The sequence below is a fragment of the Pleurodeles waltl genome, chromosome 7 (genome assembly GCF_031143425.1).
Source record: "Pleurodeles waltl isolate 20211129_DDA chromosome 7, aPleWal1.hap1.20221129, whole genome shotgun sequence".
In the NCBI taxonomy this organism is placed as follows: domain Eukaryota; kingdom Metazoa; phylum Chordata; class Amphibia; order Caudata; family Salamandridae; genus Pleurodeles; species Pleurodeles waltl.
Genome location: NC_090446.1, coordinates 1,521,788,553 through 1,521,804,799, shown reverse-complemented (window position 1 = coordinate 1,521,804,799; position 16,247 = coordinate 1,521,788,553). Strand labels below are relative to the sequence as shown.

General features: G+C 48.1%; 1 protein-coding gene across 1 annotated transcript in view; it reads right to left on the bottom strand.

The window, feature by feature from the left end:
• LOC138247461 (guanylate-binding protein 1-like) overlaps window positions 1-16,247 on the bottom strand; it is a 282,741-nt gene that overhangs the window by 132,409 nt on the left and 134,085 nt on the right. The window contains exon 8 of the mRNA XM_069202085.1: window positions 14,897-15,109. Within this exon, the coding sequence (XP_069058186.1) occupies window positions 14,897-15,109 (213 nt within the window). The remainder of the gene's footprint in view (window positions 1-14,896; window positions 15,110-16,247) is intronic.

The following is a 16,247-nucleotide window of genomic DNA, read 5'->3' as shown; positions in this document are numbered from 1 at the left end:
TTCCGCAACCATATCATGACTGCTGGCAGCCCTCCGCCCTTTTTCGGATGGCGAGCCGCCATCAGCCATACTGGTGGTTGGCGGTGAAGTGGAGGCTGCTCCACCGTCACCGCCATGTCATCAGAACACCGCCCACCGAATAACGTCCCAGTATTCAGCGTGGCGGTGTGCTGGTGACGGGGTGCTGGGAGCGGAGCAGCCCCCATAGATCCCGTTCCCTCCCGGAGGATCACAGGAACAGGTAAGGTGATCGTCTGTTCGGAGAGGGGGGTGTTGTGTGGTGTGTGCGTGCATGGGGGTGTGTGTGTGAGTGTGTAGAGGGGGTGTGTTAGTGCGTGTATGCATGCAGGGGTGTACAGTGTGTATGGGAAATGTGACATGTATATATGTGTGCATGTGTGCATGTATGTGTGCATGGGGGTGTGCGTGTATGTGTGTGACTGGTATGAGCATGTGTGTGTAGGGGGTGTGGGGGTGTGTGTGGGGGTTTCTGTGGGTGTGTAGGGGCGGGAGCAGGGGTGGGGAGTGGGTCCAACCACCTTGGGGGGGCGGTGGGGGGGTTGTGGGTGTTGGGGGAGGACTCAGGGGGGAGGGGGGGAGGGGGACAGTGCCTACCCCACAAAAATCATGGCGGTATGCAGGGTCCTGATACTGCCGGCGGTCTAGTGACGGCCGCCGTGCCGAAGACCAAAGTCTCCAGCCCAGCGGTCATTACCACCCTGGCAGTCGGTGTGTGAAAGTGGCGGTTTTGCATGGCGGTAATCCCATCCCATTTTGTTTCCCGCCGCTTTAGCACTGACCGCCAGGGTTGTTATGAGGACCTATATCTTGTTTAGGGGCCTTCTGGGGTTGCTCCCAACCATGATTTACAAGAGCTAATGGACCCCTATCTGGGTGACCAAAGAGGAGTTCAAAGGGGCTGTAGCCTACTTCTTTTTGGGGTACCTCCCTGTAGGCAAAGAGGAGGCATGGTAACAGGACATCCCATCTCCGCCTGAGTTTTTCAGAGAGTACCATAATCGTGCCTTTGAGTGTTTTATTAAAATGCTCAACCGATTGATTTGTTTGGGCATGGTAAGGCATAGTGAATTTGTATGTTACACGATACTCTTTCCACATTGCTTTCAAGTATGCAGACATGAAGTTGCTAACTCTGTCTGATACAACCTCTTTAGGGAAACCCACCCTGGAAAAGATTATGAGTAGGGGTTTGACCACTGCTGGAGCTGTAGTGGTCCTAAGAGGTATGGCTTCTGGATACCTGGTGGCATGGTCTACTACCAACAGTATGGATCTGTTTCCAGAAGCTGTAGGAGGGTCAAGGGGTCCAACAATGTCAACCCTTACCCTTTCAAAGGGTACCCCAACCACTGGCAGTGTGATTAAGGGGGCCTTTGGTGTGCCACCTGTCTTGCACAGGTGTGAGAAGGTAGCCTCTTTCTAGCCTTGTTACCCCCACTTTTGGCCTGTTTGTGAGTGTATGTCAGGGTGTTTGTCACTGTTTTCACTGTCTCACTGGGATCCTGATAGCCAGGCCTCAGTGCTCATAGTGAAAACACCATGTTTTCAGTATGGTTGTTATGTGTCACTAGGATCCTGCTAGTCAGGACCCCAGTGCTCATAGGTTTGTGGCCTATATGTATGTGTCACTAGGACCCTGTCACACAGGGCCCCAGTGCTCATAGGTGTGCATGTATATGTTCCCTGTGTGGTGCCTAACTGTCTCACTGAGGCTCTGCTAACCAGAACCTCAGTGGTTATGCTCTCTCATTACTTTCGAATTGTCACTAACAGGCTAGTGACCAATTTTACCAATTTACATTGGCTTACTGGAACACCCTTATAATTCCCTAGTATATGGTACTGAGGTACCCAGGGTATTGGGGTTCCAGGAGATCCCTATGGGCTGCAGCATTTCTTTTGCCACCCATAGGGAGCTCTGACAATTCTTACACAGGCCTGCCACTGCAGCCTGAGTGAAATAACATCCACGTTATTTCACAGCCATTTTACACTGCACTTAAGTAACTTATAAGTCACCTATATGTCTAACCTTTACCTGGTAAAGGTTAGGTGCAAAGTTACTTAGTGTGAGGGCACCCTGGCACTAGCCAAGGTGCCCCCACATTGTTCAGAGCCAATTCACTGAACTTTGTGAGTGCGGGGACACCATTACACGCGTGCACTACATATAGGTCACTACCTATATGTAGCTTCACCATGGTAACTCCGAATATGTCCATGTAACATTTCTATGATCATGGAATTGCCACCTCTATGCCATCCTGGCATTGTTGGTACAATTCCATGATCCCAGTGGTCTGTAGCACAGACCCTGGTACTGCCAGACTGCCCTTCCTGGGGTTTCACTGCAGCTGCTGCTGCTGCCAACCCCTCAGACAGGCAGCTGCCCTCCTGGGGTCCAGCCAGGCCTGGCCCAGGATGGCAGAACAAAGAACTTCCTCTGAGAGAGGGTGTGACACCCTCTCCCTTTGGAAAACGGTGTGAAGGCAGGGGAGGAGTAGCCTCCCCCAGCCTCTGGAAATGCTTTGTTGGGCACAGATGTGCCCAATTCTGCATAAGCCAGTCTACACCAGTTCAGGGACCCCTTAGCCCCTGCTCTGGTGCGAAACTGGACAAAGGAAAGGGGAGTGACCACTCCCCTGACCTGCACCTCCCCTGGGAGGTGTCCAGAGCTCCTCCAGTGTGCTCCAGACCTCTGCCATCTTGGAAACAGAGGTGCTGCTGGCACACTGGACTGCTCTGAGTGGCCAGTGCCACCAGGTGACGTCAGAGACTCCTGCTGATAGGCTCCTTCAGGTGTTAGTAGCCTTTCCTCTCTCCTAGGTAGCCAAACCCTCTTTTCTGGCTATTTAGGGTCTCTGTCTCTGGGGAAACTTTAGATAACGAATGCATGAGCTCAGCCGAGTTCCTCTGCATCTCTCTCTTCACCTTCTGATAAGGAATCGACCGCTGACCGCGCTGGAAGCCTGCAAACCTGCAACATAGTAGCAAAGACGACTACTGCAACTCTGTAACGCTGATCCTGCCGCCTTCTCGACTGTTTTCCTGCTTGTGCATGCTGTGGGGGTAGCCTGCCTCCTCTCTGCACCAGAAGCTCCGAAGAAATCTCCCGTGGGTCGACGGAATCTTCCCCCTGCAACCGCAGGCACCAAAAAGCTGCATTACCGGTCCCTTGGGTCTCCTCTCAGCACGACGAGCGAGGTCCCTCGAATCCAGCGACTCTGTCCAAGTGACCCCCACAGTCCAGTGACTCTTCAGCCCAAGTTTGGTGGAGGTAAGTCCTTGCCTCACCTCGCTGGGCTGCATTGCTGGGAACCGCGACTTTGCAGCTACTCCGGCCCCTGTGCACTTCCGGTGGAAATCCTTCGTGCACAGCCAAGCCTGGGTCCACGGCACTCTAACCTGCATTGCACGACTTTCTAAGTTGGTCTCCGGCGACGTGGGACTCCTTTGTGCAACTTCGGCGAGCACCGTTTCACGCATCCTCGTAGTGCCTGTTTCTGGCACTTCTCCGGGTGCTACCTGCTTCAGTGAGGGCTCTTTGTCTTGCTCGACGTCCCCTCTCTCTACAGGTCCAATTTGCGACCTCCTGGTCCCTCCTGGGCCCCAGCAGCGTCCAAAAACGCCAAACGCACGATTTGCGTGTAGCAAGGCTTGTTGGCGTCCTTCCGGCGGGAGGGATCTGTCCACCAAAGGGGAAGTCTCTAGCCCTTTTCGTTCCTGCAGAAACCTCAGCTTCTTCTGTCCAGTCGAAGCTTCTTTGCACCCGCAGCTGGCATTTCCTGGGCATCTGCCCATCTCCGACTTGCTTGTGACTTTTGGACTTGGTCCCCTTGTTCCACAGGTACCCTAGATTGGAAATCCACAGTTGTTGCATTGCTGGTTTGTGTCTTTCCTGCATTATTCCTCTAACACGACTCTTTTGTCCTTAGGGGAACTTTAGTGCACTTTGCACTCACTTTTCAGGGTCTTGGGGAGGGTTATTTTTCTAACTCTCACTATTTTCTAGTAGTCCCAGCGACCCTCTACAAGGTCACATAGGTTTGGGGTCCATTCGTGGTTCGCATTCCACTTTTGGAGTATATGGTTTGGGTTGCCCCTATCCCTATGTTTCATCATTGCATCCTATTGTAACTATACATTGTTTGCACTGTTTTCTAAGACTATACTGCATATTTTTGCTATTGTGTATATATATCTTGTGTATATTTCCTATCCTCTCACTGAGGGTACACTCTAAGATACTTTGGCATATTGTCATAAAAATAAAGTACCTTTATTTTTAGTATAACTGTGTATTGTGTTTTCTTATGATATTGTGCATATGACACTAAGTGGTACTGTAGTAGCTTCACACGTCTCCTAGTTCAGCCTAAGCTGCTCTGCTAAGCTACCATTATCTATCAGCCTAAGCTGCTAGACACCCTATACACTAATAAGGGATAACTGGGCCTGGTGCAAGGTGCAAGTATCCCTTGGTACTCACTACAAGCCAGTCCAGCCTCCTACAACAGGCTTGACAAGTGACACAGGAGCACCAGAATTTCTTGGTATCTTCTGACATATGAGGCCAGTGAAAGTGACGGACCAGTCTGTCCCATGTTTTACTTTGCCCCAGATGTCCAGCAAGGGCAACAACAACTCTCTGTATTGCAGAGGGATGACCAGTCTTTTGGTGGCACCAGGTTTGGGTTCCCTTGCTTCAGAATACATGAGATTGTTTTCCCAGTACACCCTGTGGGTGCCACTGACATCCCCTTCCTCTTCTTTGACAGTTTGCTGTCTCAAACCCTCAAGTGTGGGGCAAGTCTGCTGTGCCACACTTAGCTCCTCCCTCGCAGGCCCCCCTGCACCTAAGAGTTCAGCTGTGTCAGCTTGAAGTTCTTCAGGTATAGGTTCTGTCCAAGGAGTCGATTCCTCCTCCTCAAAGGGGGAATCATCAGAGGAGAGAAGGATAAGGGATAATTTCTTACCCTTCCTAGCCCCTGCTTTTGTGAAGCTCTTGGTCCATAGTTTCAGGATCCATGTTTCCTTGTTCCCTTATCTTTTTGGCCTGAGCCCTTGTTAAATCAAAGATATGACCAGGAATGCCCATCGTGGCTGCATGGGCCTCCAACTCTACTTCAGCCAAAGCTGAAGTCTGCAAGTCGTTCCCTAGAAGACACTTTACAGGTAGGTCTGTGGACACAACAACTTTTTTAGGACCAGTATTCAATCCCCCACCCCCAGTTGAGTTCAACAACTGCCATGGGGTGGCTCACAATATTATTGTGGGTGTCAGTCAATTGGTTCTGATGACCAAGTAGGTGTTGCTCAGGGACTACCAGTTTTTCAGTCACCATGGTGACACTGGCACCTGTGTCCCTGTAGGCCTCAACCTGAACACCATTTATTAGAGTTTTTTGCTTGTACTTATCCATATTAAGGGGGCAAGCAACAAGGGTGGCAAGCTCAATGCTACAATCAGAGACTAAAACAGCCTCTGTGGTTTCCCTAACTAAACCAACCCCCACCATATTTCCCAGAGTGAGCCCTGCTACACCCTTGGTCAGACTATTTGTAGTATTAGTTTTACCACCACCACTGCTATTGGTGATGCCACTAGTTGTAGCAGTAAGGATAGTAGTGGTGGGAGATTTGGTGTTTTTCTTAGGGCAAGAGCTCTCTCCTGCCCTATGGCCCTTGTTTCTACAAATATAGCGCCAAGGTTTTTTATTCTGATTGTGATGGGAAGAGGATTTAGACCCCCCCCCCCGGAAGAGTTTTGTGGCCCTGATGAAGACTCTTTTCTTTTAATTTGTCCCCACCTTTGTCATTAGACTTACCATCCTTCTTCTTGTCCTTGCCCCCCCGAGTATGAGTTTTCTGCTCACTCTTGTTCTGACCCATTTGTGTTCCTTCTTTCCCAATTCTTGGGGAGAGGTCAGATCTGAGTCCACCAGGTACTGGTGCAACAAGTCAGACACACAATTATTCAAAATATGCACTCTTAGTAACAGATTATACAAGCCCTCATAGTCAGACACTTTCTTGCTATGTAACCAGCCTTCTAAAGCTTTAACAGAACAGTCCACAAAGTCAACCTGATCCTGTGAGACCTCTTTTCTGGTCTCCCTGAACGTGATCCTGTACTGTTCAGTGGTGAGACCAAAACCCTCTCAGAGTGCTGTTTTTATAATATTGTAGTTGTTTGCATATTCCTCTCTGACAGTGAAAAGTCTATCTCTCCCATTGTCAGCGGACAACCAGAGAATAGCAGCCCACTGCCTTTGAGGGACCCTCTAAACTTTACAGGCCCTTTTAAGTGTTAAGTGCAGCAAACATCTTGTAGATGTTATCCTCCACCTTGTATGAGGGAACAATTTTTTGCAAGTTTCTAGAATCTATGGACTCCTCGCTGACTCTATAATTCCCCAAACTGTTGCTGCTGCCACCACGGTGTGGTAACCCGTACCCTTGCCCCTCCCTCTCCACTGTCAAGGCCTCCCTATCTAGGGCTAGCTTTTGCTGCTTCAGTCTCAGCCTGGCCTCCTCCAGGCTTAGCTTTCTGAGCTCTCTATCTATAGTCATCCCCTGGAGTTGTGCAGTGTGACCCCTCAGACACTGAAGTAACACAAGATAGGGCAGAAGTGGATCTTTCCCTAGTCTTAGTGACCTTAGCTACTTGTCCTCTGGGTGTAAAGGGAGCCCTACCTAAGTGACTCCCCCTTCCACTATCAGCTACACTAGTTGGTCTGCTAGGAACAAGATCCTTTGAAGAACCCTCCCCTGGGCCTAGATGATTATCCTCTAACTCAATGGGGTTAGAGTATCTTTCCTCCTCCTCCTCCTGGCATGTTCTTGGTCATCCTAAAGAAGGAGGCTTAATAGTAGACTCGTTTTAGGATTCTTCCCTATGTCTAGCTTTCTCTCTGAACACAGCCCCTTCAATTCCTTGAAGGTCATACACTCATAAGGAGAATCTAGGATCTCAGAGCTAGGTCCAGCTGCAGAGATGGTATGTGTTAGGGTGGTATAGGGTGTACCTAACTTACCTAACCCCTAGTCTCTCAGAAAGATGTTTAGAGACTAGAGTCCTGCCCTAGGTACTATGTGTATGCCTCTAGATATAGAGTGGTAGTTCCTGTGAAAAGCACCATGTGACAGAGTGATAAGGCAATTGCAAGTACTTATCCCACGGCTGCACCACTAATGTAGGAGGCTGGCCTGGTGTGTAGTGGGTACCTATGGTACTTACACCTTATACCAGGTCCAGTAATCCCTTATTACTGTTGTGTAGGCAGTGTGTAGAAGCCACGCTCTCTAGAGGTAGCTGTGGATGGGCAGCCAAGGCTTAAGTAGTAGACATGCAAAGCTCATGCAATACCACTATGGTCTCACAGTACTCACACACATGAAAGAAAACACTCAGTGTTACAAAAATAAGGGTACTTTATTTTGGTGACACAAATACAAAAAATACCTTAGAGGCTATACTCCCTTAGGAGTTAAGTAATACACAAATTATATACACTAGTATGCAGACACAGGCATAAACTAATAGTTAGAAAACAGTGCAAATAGTGAAAATCACAATAGTTAGAAGTGGGCCTAGGGGGCGCACAAACCATATACTAAGAAAGTGGAATGCGAAAGTCGGTCTCTCACCTAGGCAAGTGTAGTGTGTAGAGGGGAGCTGGGAGTACTTTGAAAGCCCAAAAGTAAGTACCAGAACTCACTCCAGTGACCAGGAATGTAGGAGTACATCACAGTAACTTTCCCAGAACACACAGAAAGAAGAACAGAAGAATGTTGCAAAAGACACCAACAGTGGATTCCTGGACAAGAAGACCTGTGGAAGAAGGGGACCAAGTCCAAGAATCACAGAAGAGTCCAGGAAGAGCAGGAACCCCTGCTAACCCAGATGAAAGTGCAAAAGGTGAACCACCGGTGAAGAAGAAAAGTCAGCACTGCACCGAAGAAGACGAAGTCGGGTTCCTGGAGGGTGCAAGTGATGCCCCACACCGGATGGAAGATTGCAGTCGGGTTTGCGTTGTTGAAGTCCGCCAACAAGCCTTGGCACATGCAAAGCTCACAGTTAGTGGAAAATGGTGCTGCCTGGGACCAGGAAGAATCAGGTGGACTCTACCCAGGAAGGAGAGTCAAAGGGGGTCCTCAGCAACTCAGAGAGCCCACAGAAGACCCCACAGAATACCAGGTAGCGCACACAGGAGTACCACAGCACGGGAACAGGAAAGGTGGAGAAGAGGCTCATGCAGCACTACGACAAAGGCTCCACCGCCTCTGGAGAACCTCTCAGGAAGCTGTGCATCACAGGATAGAGTGCTGGGGGCCGGAGTTACAAAATGCATGAAGGACTTGGAGGAAGGATGCCAACAAGCCTTGGCAGCTGCAAAAGATGCTGTGCACAGGGTACTGTCTTGCGTAGGGATGCAAGGTCTTACCTCCACTAAAGTGGGACAGCTGGAAGAGAGGACTGTTGGGACCACTTCAGTCCAACACCCGTGATGCGGGATCCACGTAGCTCTGCAGGAGAGGGGATCCACGCAGCCAGTCATCATCACATTTGGTGCCTGTTGAAGCAGGGGAGTGACTCCTTCACCCCAAGGGAGATTCCTTCTTCCTTCTGGTGCAGGAGGAAGACAGGCTGTCCTCAGAGGATGCACGACCGGGAAACTGTTGCAGTTGCCGGCAGGAGCCATAGATACAACGTTGCAGGAGGCGTCTTGCTTCTCTGTTGCATCTTGTAGGTTCCTGGAGCGTCCAGATGCAGTTTCTTCGGTGAGAAGTCAAAGTGGATGATGCAGAGGATTCCTGCTGGAGTCTTGCAATCCGAATCTGAGGAACACCCAAAGGAGAGATCCTAAATAGCCCTGAAAGGGGGATTGGTCACCTAACCATGTAAGCACCTATCAGGGGAGGGCTGTGATGTCACCTGCTGGCACTGGCCCCTCAGATGCTCCCAGAGTTCCCTGCCAACCTTGAATCCAAGATGGAAAACCCAGGGACCCTCTGAAGGAGCTCTGACCACCACACCTTTCCTTTGTCCAGTTTCGTGCCAGAGCAGGGACTGGGGGTCCCTGAACCGGTGTAGACTGGTTTATGCAAGGAGGGCACCAAATGTACCCTTCAAAGCATTTCCAGCAGTTTTAGGGGGCTACCTCTCCCAAGCCTGTAACACCTAGTTCCAAAAGGAGAGGGGGTAACACCCCTCTCCGAAAGGAAATCCTTTGTTCTGCCTTTCTGGGCTTGAGCTTTTCAAACAAAAGGAGTGCAGAAACCTGTCTGTGAAGTGGCAGCAGCTGGGGATGCCTGGAAAACTTCAGAAGGCTGAAATGGCAAAGCTGGGGTCCTCCAAGGAGCCCCGAGAGTGCATGGAATCAATAAACCCATGCTTGCAAAAGCCTTAGGGTATAATTCCAACATGTTTGATACCCAACATGCCTATGTTCGGAGTTACCATTATGTAGCTAGACATAGGTAGTGACTTATGTCCAATACATGCGTAAAATGGTGTCCCCGCACTCACGAAGTCTGGGAAAATGGTCCTGGAGTTTGTGGGGCCACCTCTGCTAGTGTAGGGGTGCCCTCACACACAGGTACTCTGCACCCTACCCTCAGGGCTGATGGGCCTGCTATAGGGGTGACTTATAAAGGACCTGGTGCAGTTCAAATGGCAGTTAAAGGGTGCTTGCACCTTTTCATGCAGGCTGCAATGGCAGTCCTGCAGAAGCCTTTGCATAGGCTCCCTATGGTTTGTAAAATATATGCTGCAGCCCATAGGAATCCCCTGGAACCCCACTGCCCTGGCTACATAGGTACCATATACTAGGGACTTATAAGGGGGCACCAATATGCAAATTGTGGGCAAAATACAGTGTTTTGGGGGAGAGAGCATAATCACTGGGGTCCTGGTTAGTAGGATCACAGTGAACACAGTTAAGCACACTGACATCAGGCAGAAAAAGGGGGTAACCATGCCAAGAAAGAGGGCACTTTCCTACAGTCAGCGTTTGTGTAAGCTGTCACAGAGGAGTTTAACATTACTATTCAACCTGCTCTGAGGGATGTGGCACAGGAAACACTGCCAGCTCCCATATTTGTAAGGTCCCAGCCGAGACCTGCAACAACCTCTGCCTCAGTAGAAATATGCACTGCAGAGAGGCAATCAATGAAACGCCGACCTGCCTCAAGTTCTTCTTCAAGCATTGGCACACTAAGAAAGAAATCCTCTCCAGTTTCTGACTTTTTTACGCTCAGCAAACAGAAGGAGAACATTGCAATATGCTCCATTTGCCACACGTGTTCGTCAAGGTAAGCCTGATTCACATTATGGTACTGGGGACCAAACTACCCATATGAAAAAACATCACGCAATCCAGTGGGATGAGCACTTTAAAAAAAATTCTGAAGGTGGTTTTGGTGGTGAAGGTGAAGAGAGGTCAGAAACATCAGCTACAAGTCCAATCATGGTAGGAGGTGATGATGAGGAAGAAGAGGGAGACACATAGGGGGTTATTCTAAGCAAGCGGGAACCGCCAGAAGACCGTACCGCGGTCAAAAGACCGCAGCGGTCATTCTGGGTTTCCCGCTGGGCTGGCGGGCGACCGCCAAAAGGCCGCCCGCCAGCCCAGCGGGAAACACCCTTCCACGAGGAAGTCGGCTCCGAATGGAGCCGGCGGAGTGGAAGGGGTGCGACGGGTGCAGTAGCACCCGTCGCAAATTTCAGTGTCTGCTAAGCAGACACTGAAATTCTAAGTGGGGCCCTCTTACAGGGGCCCTTGCAGTGCCCATGCCATTGGCATGGGCACTGCAGGGGCCCCACGACACCCCATACCGCCATCCTGTTCCTGGAGGCCGAAACCGCCAGGAACAGGATGGCGGTATGGGGGTCGGAATCCCCATGGCCCGGCGGTACACCGCCGACTTTCCGTTTCTGGCCGCGGCTGTACCGCCGCAGTCAGAATGCCCAAAGGAGCACCGCTGCCGGTTTTTACCGCCAGGGTCGTAATCAGGCCCATAGTGTTGTGAGACTAGGTTCACTAAGACCTTTGTGGTTCTGGGCATACTTAGGAGAGACACTGTGTACCCTGCTGGAGGGTGTTAAAGTGTGGTTATTAACGGTTATGATGTAATCAGTCCGTAGTGTGTGGCTGTATGCTGAGGGATAAAGACGTTTCCTCAAGAGCTCCTTGTGTGGCATGTTCTTTTGGACTGGAGAGGATGCTACACTTTACATCAGCACCAGTTACATTACAGAACGGCACCATGTTTTTTTGACACATGAAAAGGACGAAGTTCTCTCCTTTTCGCCAAATTGCTTTCTGCTCTCAGGCAAGAAAAGGAGGCACAAATCAGCAAGAAGATTTTCTCGACATTCAACTCGGCAATTAAAATACTCTCAATAATCAACCTCAAATAAATCCAGCCATGTCTGAGGAGTGTCGTAACTGCATTCCACAGAGAAAGCTCCAGCAGGCATTGCATTCTAAGGAATAACAACATTCTGTAATATAAATGAAAGAAAATGTCACATAAATGAGTGAACAAACATAGATATAACACAGTAACAAAAATATATAGGAATAAAAAAAATTCTAGCTTACGCAATACAAATTTTCAATTCTATTAACGATACGGAGGCAAGTTCAGCTGTGCAGCAAATGCCCTCTTCACGGCTCAACAAAGACGGGCTGCTCGTGGTGTACACACCACCACCCGGCAGGCGCAGTCTCTCCTGCAAGCAGAGCTGTTGGATCGTTCCAGCAACTGGATCTGCTCCTGCTAAGCAGATATAAGGTAGGTCACTTCTCCCCTAACGGGCGGGAGTGATTTGATCGGCTAGCTTCTGACCAGAGTTCCAACAAGGGTGTGACATCTTCAGTGGCGTCCTTGCAGTCCTCAGCAAATCCATCAGGTGCAGGTCACAGCTGGTGGGCTTGACCCGCCGGTCACAGCAATCATCTTCCCATCCTGGCAACAACCAAACTCATGACCACACTTGTACTGGCAGCCCCTCTTTGCAAACGCGGTAGCTGTGGTTCTGCCCTCACTGCAGTGGCCCCTCCTACCATACAGGGCCACCAATATCAAGAAATACAAGTTTAATGCTCCTGGTGAAAATAAGTTAAACGGTGCCCCTTCAGGGATATGGGGTCGGCAAGGCGGTGCAGGCTTGGCGCTTCCACACAGTGTCCCTTGCAAGGCTTAGATCACTTAACCTCTTTGTAGAACTCCCCCACTGGGCCTTGCTCTCTCCAACGATCTCTTCTTTCTCATAGGACACACTGGTCTTGGCAAGCAGGCAGGCACTAGTGCTCTATGCTCCAGGGAGGATGATCTTGGTTTCTCTGGGTGATGTCTCCCCTCCAGCATGCCTTGGTCCCCAGTCCTGGTCATAGGCAGAAGTCTTGCAGAGCTTGACAGATGACAAAGATTGGGGTCTCAACCTCCCCTTCTGGTAGTCTATTTCCAAACACCAAAATGTAATTTAAGTTCTTAGTCTTTGACAGTTTATGTTGGGGTTCTGCTTCATTTGAAGTGGACAATTCTCTTTTTCGTTTTCCCCTTTCCCTCACAGCAGGCAAGACTCTAAAGATTATTGACCCACAACTCAGTTAATGGAAGTAACCATAGCTCACACTTGGATGTCAGCTACAGTGATATTTGCATCAAAAGGTTAACCATGGGTCCCAGCCTTACTCTTTATGATTCCCTTATCAGCCCCATCTCCTTGCTGTGATGTGTTCAGGACCCTTTCATGTAATCTATCATTGAATCAAAGAGCAACCTTTTGAAATGGGGGGGGGGGGGAGTCTCTCCCTTGGTCTTCCTCCACTGTGTCCCACCCAGCTGACAAGAATGCAGCAATACACAAATCTGTCTGGGGTGATTCCGCTGCTCCTCATGTCTTCACCAGGCAGGCATTGGTTTCTCATAATGGAACCCAAGCTCATCCATGTAATGTACCATTGCAGGTGCACTTGCACTCAGTGTGCTTTTGCAGCAGACATGCTCTCCAGTACTGTTACCTTCATGCATTGTACTATTACATGCACATTCATTCAGCAAACACATTCAGTCTACGCACACTGTTCAGCACTATAGCTTTTCTGTCTTGTACTAGGTGTGCTGTTTGCAAACATGCACATTGCCAGCACACACATTCACTATATGTGTGCTGCATACCACTTAACCCTTCATGTATTGCACTTCACGCAATGGCACGCAGCACAAGCTTTCATTGTGCACGCACTGCACAGCACTACATCTCTCACGTAAGATATTTCCAACAGAAGTAGAAACTCTCATACATGCTCTAACCACACATATACTGCACAGTGCTTCTCTATCCCTGTACTGTACCCTTCCCAGAAACACATACATCCAGCACAGACTCACTACTCCTGTGCTCTGCAGCACTCCACACTTACCTGATGTAGGCTAAAGGGTGGGTTAAGCACACAGCAGGAAAACCTTTAAAAAGGTACGTGAGCCTGTATGCCTCACTCCAATGACAGAGTAAAAATCACTGTTTCACTACTACTGATCACTACACAGTATGCTGTCACTAATGTACTTGGGCCTTCCATCACTGTGAGGGTAGCGATTTTGGTGTCCTTCATGGTCTAATAAGACCTCAGTTCTTGTACAGGCCTATGTCATGGTGCACACGCATGATCCAAAAAAAGAAATCATCATTAGCGACCCAGAAAACAGTGCAGTTGGGCACTCAGTGCAGGTTTACATGTCTTTTACCATGCAAAGGACTTTTTCTGTCCCAACAGCAACATATTTATTTTTTGCGCTCCATAGATAATTGTGGAAAAATTAGAATCATTCAGCATGTTCCTACACATTTTGATCTACTGTGCCTTTAAAAAAAAACATCAGACTTATTCAACTGGTTTAAATATATTTTTGCAATAAATATCTAACAGCTTTTTAGCATTGGAGATTCTTATAATATTCTTCATGTTTGCTGTCTTTCATATGAAAGAACTATGCACCAAGAATTTAAGTGGTTTGTGGGAAATTAGGTGGTGTGACTATGTATTATATGGGATAAAGTACCCCCTGGCTTACATAATGAGGCTATTGCAAGACACCTCGGAGTTCCATAACCTTATAACGGAACTCTGTCTCACCATGTCCCTATATATTGTTATGGGACTCCTAGGTGTCTTGTATGTTGACTAACATACTGGGTAGTCCAGACTACATAAAAGAAGATGACCTTGCATTTTTTGGTAAATAACAATGCATGGGAGAACAGAGTGAGCTCTGAGGGCTACAAAGACTTTAAAGCTATAGAGTCTGATTTAGATTTTACCCCACAGTTTACTCCATCACAAATGTGACAGATATCTCATCCAATTTATTACAAGAGCAATGGGATATAACACACGGATAATAGAGTGGATTGGATATCTGTAACGTTTTATGATGCAGTAACCTGTATACCAAATTCTAGCCCATAGTGTAGTTGCATGAAGAGAGGTAGATAAAATTGGATCTCCCTGCAATGATGGTGTGAGCCAAAGCTTCCATGGCCAAGTGGGTGCTCTGCGTGTGCAGGAGGCTCCTATTGTGGATGATGTTAAATGGCAAGTTTTGAAGAGAAGTGTCCATTGCATAAAAGTGACTTCACACAATATATTTGAGCCTATAGAAAGAGACCAATGTTGAAGCTGACCCGTTGAGATGTACGCTTTAACCAGGATGAACAGACTTGAGGTCATTCAAGCTCTCCCATGGCTGTTGGATATAATATTCAGCTTCCATGTCAATACCTGCTACTATGGGAAGCCCCCTCTTCTCATATCTTATACCAGAACAATGACATCAACTTTCATTGCAGGACTCATCTCACCTTTACACCTTTATTCAGGATTTCCTCGAACTGTTCCACAACTTCGTCTCTGTCACAAATATATTCTGTGTGCCCACCAGACCTGGAATAAACACCGCTGGCCACTTTATTATCAAGGTTGGTGGAGAGGGCCTTAAGCAGATATTGGCATATTTCCGAAGAGGCGTTTTCATTCTTTGCAACCATTGCCCTGTAGTGTTCTATCAGTTGATTCTGGAGGATAGAGAAGAACACTGGTGAGGCAATCAATGCTAAAAAAGGCATTTGCAATGTTATAAGAAACAGAGCAGCATAGAAACAGATTAATAGATGCAACATGTTACATTCATCAAGTTAGGTTTGAGTTTTTATAGTTAGTAATTTATCGTCTAAGTGCCCCACGTTTGGAAGGCACAGCTTAGTTATCCTATGATGTCTTTGATAACAGAGATTTCAAAACATACCTCACCAAGCTTCAAAGGCGTTTACTACAAAATGTTGCAGGCCTCGTGCCATAACAATAGGAGCCACTACAAAACCAGGGCTATGTAGGGGTTGGTAGGTGCAGATGATTTGCCTAAGTAATGAGAAGGAAAATGTTACTTATCCCGTAAGCATATGTTTGTCTCATGTAGATTCACATGCTTAGCATAATCCTGACATGTAGTGTAGGGCTTACATGTGTGAAAGATGTTTTTCTTTGAAGTAAATCTTTCGAGCCACGAGGTAGTATGACTCCTCCTCTTGCTGGTAATTGGTATGGTGATCAACTCTACCATTGGATTGTTTTTCCGCATGGCGGGTGAGGATAGAATGTGAAGCAGAGTGTAGTACAGTGAGATGCCCATGCTAAAAGAGTTTGTGATAACCAATGAAAGGAACTGTAACAAACACAGGTGTCTGAGGAGGAGGGTGGGTGCATGTGAATCTACAGCACTACATGCCACAAACAGATGATTACCAAGTAAGTAACATTTACCAGTCAAGGCATGTGTAGCTGTAGATGCACATGCTTAACATAGATTATAAAGAAGTCCTCCTTAATAGCGGTGGCTAGCCTGTGGGTGTATAGTTGATTGAAATAATATACGTAGAACATCTTGGCCCACATTGGCTTGTTGACAGGCAAGCTCATCTATGCAGTAATGGTTTGTAAATGTATGGGGTGCAGACCATGTACCTACTTTACATTTGTCAGCTAAAGGTATATTTCCTAGGTAGGCCATTGAAGCACCTTTTTTACGAGTGGACTGAGCTCGTGGAGGGATAGGTAAAGTTCTTTTAGCTTTAGCATTGCATGTTTGGATACATTTAACAATCCACCGTCCTATGCCTGATTTAGATATGGTTCTTCCTTTGTGTGGTTTTGAGA